The sequence below is a fragment of the Erithacus rubecula genome, assembly GCF_903797595.1.
Source record: "Erithacus rubecula genome assembly, chromosome: 9".
Lineage (NCBI taxonomy): Eukaryota > Metazoa > Chordata > Aves > Passeriformes > Muscicapidae > Erithacus > Erithacus rubecula.
In genome coordinates, this window is record NC_136660.1 from 32,469,653 (window position 1) to 32,476,258 (window position 6,606).

Here is a 6,606-nt window from a genome sequence, read left to right on the forward strand (position 1 = left end):
AGGCTGGACACTGGGGTTGGAGCACTGGGACAGTGAAGTGTTCCTGCCATGCTGGGGTGACACTGGGTGGGATTTATGGTCCCTTCCAGTCCAAACCATTCCAGAATTCTGGAATTTCTCCTGCAACAATCCCATATTTTCACCTTGCTGTTTCTCCAAAATGTGTCTGTGCCTCACTCAGGAGGCAAGAGATGAAGAAATAAATCCTCATTCATTTGAGATGAAGAAAAAAATCCTCATTCCTTTGGGATGCTCACCTCATGCTTCAAACCACACATCAAAATGCAGGAGCAGATTTGAATCTGGAGTCCCTTCCATGATCTCCAGTTCAGAAAGGAGCATGGATCAGGTGCTGTGTCCATCCCTGTGTGCTCCACAGGGATTTAGTGAATTTATTCCCAACTCTCTATCATCACAGTGCTCTCAGTGGCAGAAAAAGAATGTGAAATAAACTTATTATGGACTGAATTATGCTCCTCACATCTTCTAAGTGTTGAAGTACCAGAGGATCTCAGCACAGACCATCACTGACCATGCCCTGCTCCAGGCCCATATGATCCCCTTATTAAATTATAAAGTCCAGGTTTCGTAATTTTTTAATTTTTTATGCATAACTATACAAAAAAAACCCCATAAATTCTTGAATTTGCTGAAGTTTATACATTAATATATTCTTTCAGAGGTAAGCAGTCACAAATGGAATTTATCTTTCAGCTGCTTTCAGGGTTAGAACACATTTAAAAGAAACAAGAAAACTTTCACCATTATCAGAAGAAGGTTTTTCACTTAATGCACATGATATATAATATTAAACTAAATTTCCAGGGGTTGACACAGTTCCTCTTAAAGAATACCTCAAAATAAACTAGTTAAAGATACTTTTGTGCCAAATTCTGCATCCAAGTTTTTCTGCCTTGATGTGCATTATCCAGCATGGCTAACAGGCCATGACACATTTCACTTCTTGCCTAATTACATCATAGATTTGGGAGAAGAAAGAATTTGTTCTTCTAATCACTGCTTTTAGCAAGTTGACCTTGTGAAAGGACAATTTCCTGCCTCCAAACTCTTTTTTTATCCTAGCTGCAGGTCATGGAAAGCAGCAAAATTCATTTGTATGGGGTGTAAAAAAAAATTAGTGGAACAACCTGAAGGGATTAAACAGATTAATTTCTGATTAGATGATGGAGTTCAAATCACTTGATACCAACTCAGTCTCAAAATCCTGCATGAGCCCTAAAAAGAGAAGGAGCAAGATGCTGGAGCAGGGCTCTATAAGAAACAATCCCTCCTCTTAGTTAGTGGGGTTTCAAAAAGATAAAAAATTTAATAATTTGAAGCACTTTGCTCTGTGTTAACCAGAAACAAAAGGGACTGAGCTCTTGGGCTGCACTATGAAGAATCCACTGCTACCCTCAAACTGTGGAGTTTTAATTTACTTGGTCATAGATCTGCCCTGGAGACTCTAAGAGAATCCTCTGCAGGTGTGTAGCACTCCAGAATTGGGCAATGATGTGCTTCTGTCCAGGGAGAAATTTGAGGAGCTGCTGGAAATCCAAGTACAAAGTGCAGGCAACAGGCAGAGTGAGATCCAGGATGGCGTGCAGTAAAACATGAGAGGTTGTAGAGGAAGGAAAGTCACCAGAAAAAGGGATTAAATAAAAAAATCCTTGCAGGATGAACAGCCTGGCACCCTAAGCAGGTGTGAGACAGTTGGGGAGAGCCTGGAGTATTCCACAAGATTCCAAAACACCCTAAAAAATGCCAATTCCTGCATTATAGCAGGTGAGGAGAAACCCAGCCCAAGAGCCCAGCACCCCTGACCAGGCAGCTCAGGGCTGGTGGAGGACCAAAGAAGCTTTTATATGAGTTGAGCATTTTTAGAACAGAATTTCATGATCATGGGAGGTGAGTGAGGGATAAACAGATATCTTCAGTGGGATAAACAGATAAACACAGCCTGGAGTGCTGCTGTCACCCAGGTGCCATCAGAGAAATCCCACTGGGGCTCCCAGCAGGATGCCAACCACCCAAAACACAATCATGACAATCACGAGCCCAAGGATGCTCTTTGGATCTGGATCAGGACCTTTCCAAAAATCCCAAGCAGAGCAAGAGATGAGGCACCCAAGGAAACAGCAGTGAAGAGCCTGTCAGCTCCCCAGAGAGATGGAGGTCAAGGATGCAAACACAGCTGAGGAGTGGGAATAAAATTCCTCAGCTGGGAGATTTTGCCAGGGATCTCTGGAGCCCCAGGGACAGTGACAGCTCATGCCAGGCTGTCTGCAGGGGATCTGGAGGGGATAATCAACAGACAAGGAGGTGATTATAGACACAGCAGAAATATCTGCCACAAATGCTGGAGCAGTTTGAGAGAAGACAGGATTTATAATGAGCTCTAAAACACAGAAGGTGATGGAGAAGTCAGGTTTAGAGCAAAAGACAAGATTTCTTCTGCAATTTCTTTCCATTAGACCCATGGAAACTGCAATCAGTAGCAAATTAAAATCTAGACAACAGTGATTTTATCTGAAGGTAAAGAATCTTGGGTTACAGTTTTAGGATTTGCATTTTTTTCATGCCCAGAGAAATGTGGCTCTTCTACCTCTGGGAGTGCCCAAGGCCAGGCTGGATGGGGTTTGGAGCCACCTGGGACAGTGGAAGGTGTCCTTGCCCATGGCAGGATGATTTTAAGATCCCTTCCAACCCAAACCATTTTATCATTCTAAGATTCATTTTTTTCTGCTGTTTTCCCAGCTCACTCATAATATGTAAAAGAAATTTAAAAGTTTTTGTACACACACTCTAATTTGGACTTTACCTATCCACAGCATCACTTTGTCTGCCCTGCAGACACAGGACAGCTTTGACCACAAAAACCTTGTCAGGTGTAGATTTTAAGGTGTTTGACTGAGACTGTAAGATCAGATCTTCTCCTGCTTTAGATCCCACTCCACAAGGACAACAATGTTAATTTGGTCTGATTTGAGTTTTCCTTTTTGTCCATGATGTCCTTTAAACAGAAACCCAGCACCAGACTGAAAACTAAAAAAGGCAATTGTAAAACCACAAAAAAATGGCAAGAAAACATTCTAAAAGCAAGCAACAAGGCTACTTAAAAGTTGTCTAGCCCACAACCTGATAATTTCTGTTTAATAACAGACCTGTCACTCAAGCAGCCACACATTACTGCCACATTTCAAACCCAGTACTCGAGGCACATCATAAGTCTGACTTGTCTTAACCACTAAGCAGGAGTTTCTGTACAAACCAGGGTGTCTGCAGGGCTCCAGAATGCCCAGTGAGACCTGTGCCAGCCCAGCCAGGAGCACCTGGTGGCACTGGGAGCGTGGCTGGAACTTTCAGCACCTCCACAACCAAGAAAGCAGCACAAGCTCTGGCAGGGCTGAAGCTGAGCTCTGCTTCCACAGGGAAATGTGGAATTAAGGCAAGGGGATGTTCACTGAATATTCTGGATGGAAAAGGACAAATTACAGATGTGGTATGGAAGGAAGAGGAGCAGGAAGGTACAGGAAGGTAAATCCAAGCCACCAGAGTTGCCCAAATGTAGCATCTAAAACCCACAGAGATGAGTTGACACAAACTTTACACAGAGCCTAAATCATCAGTGTGAGTGCAACCTTAGAGCTTCAGCTCAGCTCTGAGGGAATCCTGAGCCACAAGAAACCAGATTTCCACCCCCTCTTCCCATTCTGCTCCCTCATCTGTGTGCTACAGCCAAGTCACCCACAGTTTGCCCTCTTAGTATTGTAGGGACAAACACCCTGAAGCATTTTACATCCAATTTTCCCAACTGCAAAACCATGGAGGGGCTGGTCACCCACAGTGGCTCCCATACCCACAGCAGGGATGTTCCATCCTCCCACCCAAAGCCCTACCACAGGGCATCTATTCCTCCTCATCTGCCAGGGAATTTCTGCAGCCTTTACCCCAAACCCACTGATTCAGTGCAAATACAAGAGTTGGCAAAGAGAAATCAAGACCCTCTCCCAAAGGCAAAGCTGCAAGTCCTGTTAATTCATTAAGATAAATTGCAGGTGCTTGATCCAAGGCAGCACCTTGTCCTTTCCCGCTCTGGGATTTCCATGTGCTGAAGTATCTCCCCATCTTTTCTCTTAGCAAGTTCTGAGCCAAAGTCTCAGTGAGAGTTGCTCTCAATAAATGTGTAGATAAGCAAATATTTACAAAGCTTCAAGCTACAATGGGGAAAAAAAAAAAGAAATTAAAAAAAAGCTTAAGAAAAGACCAAATACACGAGTTTGTAGTGACACACAGGGACAGGGACACCCCTCGGTGCTCTTAAATGCATTCACAGAGGAGAATCTTTTCCTCTCACATAAAACCTGCACTGTCAGCTGCTTAATGAAGAAGAGAAGACCTGGGCGCTCTGAGGGTCCCAGAACAAACCCCAAACCCGCTGTAGGAAGAGACAATCCCTTCCTAGGCTGTTCCATCCATAGCGTGGATAGCACAGCGCTCCCCGCCCGGAGCTCGCTTTGAATGAACACAGCGCCGGCGAGGAAACTTTTACCCAGCCAGGACGCCTCTACCATCACTACTTGGCTTTTCCGCGCAGTTTTTCCCAGCTGGAAACAGAGCCCAAACTCTGACAAGGCTCCCAGAGCCTTGAATTCAGCCCTGGGGGATGTTTGGAGGGGATGCGTGGGAGGAGAATTTTCAAACCCTGCAGGGCATCCCCGAATACACAAAACTGGGGGGACCCCGAGGTCCGGTCCCAGGGGATAGGACCAGCGGGTTTGGGGTACCAGGGGATGGGGGTGCAGAGAAGAGACCAGCAAGTTTTGGGGTAGCAGGGGATGGGGGTGCAGAGAGGGATCAGCAGGTTTTGGGGTGCGGAGAAGGGACCTGCTGGTGCAGGTTTGGGGGTGCCAAGGGATGGGATTGGTGGGTTTTGGGGTACCAGGGGATAGGGGTGCAGAGAAGGGACCTGCAGGTTTTTGGGGTACCAGGGGATGGGACTGGCGGGTTTGGGGGCGCAGAGAAGGGACTAACAGGTTTGGGGACTCCAGGGGATGGGACCGGCGGTTTTGGGGGTGCCAGGGGATGGGAGTGCAGAGAAGGGACCTGCAGGTTTAGGGGTTCAGGAGGATGAGACCCGGCGGGTTTTGGGGTACCAGGGAACAGGTTTACAGAGAAGGGAACAGCAGGTTTGGAGATACCAGGGATTGGGACCCAGCGGGTTTTGGGGTACCAGAACATAGGGGTGCAGAGAAGGAACCAGCAGGTTTTGGAGTACCGTGGGATGGGACCCGGCAGGTTTAGGGGTGCCGTGGGATTGGACCCGGCAGGTTTTGGGGATACCGGGGGATGGGATCCAGCGGGTTTTGGGGATACCGGGGGGTTGGACCCGGCAGGTTTTGGGGTGCCGTGGGATGGGACCCGGCAGGTTTTGGGGATACCGGGGGATGGGACCCGGCGGGTTTTGGGGATACCGGGGGATGGGACCCGGCGGGTTTTGGGGATACCGGGGGATGGGACCCGGCAGGTTTTGGGGATACCGGGGGATGGGATTCAGCGGGTTTTGGGGATACCGGGGGGTTGGACCCGGCAGGTTTTGGGGTGCCGTGGGATGGGACCCGGCAGGTTTTGGGGATACCGGGGGATAGGACCAGGCAGGTTTTGGGGTTTCACGGCTCAGTTACCCCGGGAAATCCCGCGGAGCCCTGCAGAGGAGCCGGAGCTCCGCGTGTGCCCGGCCGGGACCTCCCGCCCCATCCCGCAGCGGCGCGGGGGGAGCCGCGCTCCGGACCCTCCTCCCCGCTCCCGGACCGGCCGAATCGGAGCTCGGGGCCGGGGGTCCTGCGGGGAAAAGCCGCGTGTGACTTACCGGGGGGCGATGGCGAGGGCAGGCAGCCCGGGCCGAGCAGCAGCAGCAGCAGCAGCGGCGCGGGGAGCCGGGCCGGGGGCAGCGCTCGGGGGGAGCGCGGCTGCGCTGCCTGGAGGCGCTTTGACATCGCAGCCCAGACTGAGGAGACAAACTTTCATCAGCTGGGGCTGGAGAGCAGCCCCATAATATACAGTTACCGAGAGGAGCGAGCTGGGACTCAGGATGTGAGAGATTTCCTGCATGCAGTTAACTCCAAAACCCCTCCTGCTCCTGCCTCAGTGCTGATGAGCTGGGCTCGGCTGCTTAGGGAAAAAAAAAAAAAAAAAAAAAAGTTGGGTTTTTTTTCTTTCCTCTTTATTATTTTTTTTTTCTCCTTATTTAAATAGGTTTGTGTCGGCTATTTCATATTCTTTTGTTGTTGTTTTGGCAAGGACCAAACCTAATTCTGCGCCCCTCCACAGGGTCCCAGCCCGGGGGGCTCCGGAGTGCCCCCTCCCATCCCTGCTCCCGGAGTTTTCCCAATTTTTTTTTTTATTTTTTTTTAACTCCACACACAAGCCTGCCTGCCGCCTCTGGAAAGACATCTGTGTACGTTAGAGCTCAGGGGTTATTTATTGGTTTCATAATTATTTCAGAGTTGTTTCTGGTGTTGTTTCTTATTTTATATTGTGGGGGTAGAAGGAAAAAAAAAAAAGAAAACAAACAACAAAACACACCCACAGAGTTGCCAGATGCAT

The 6,606-nt window shown here is 48.6% G+C and overlaps 1 protein-coding gene across 2 annotated transcripts in view; it reads right to left on the minus strand.

Annotated features, from left to right (window-relative positions):
• Positions 1-6,121, minus strand: part of ADAM12 (ADAM metallopeptidase domain 12) — a 166,532-nt gene extending 160,411 nt beyond the window's left edge. The window contains exon 1 of one of the 2 annotated variants that reach the window (XM_079312236.1): positions 5,870-6,121. In XM_079312236.1, coding sequence (XP_079168362.1) covers positions 5,870-5,996 — 127 coding nt within the window. In that variant the 5' untranslated portion in view covers positions 5,997-6,121. The remainder of the gene's footprint in view (positions 1-5,869) is intronic. The other variant, XM_079312237.1, reaches the window with a different exon arrangement.
• Between the last annotated feature and the right edge of the window lie 485 nt (positions 6,122-6,606).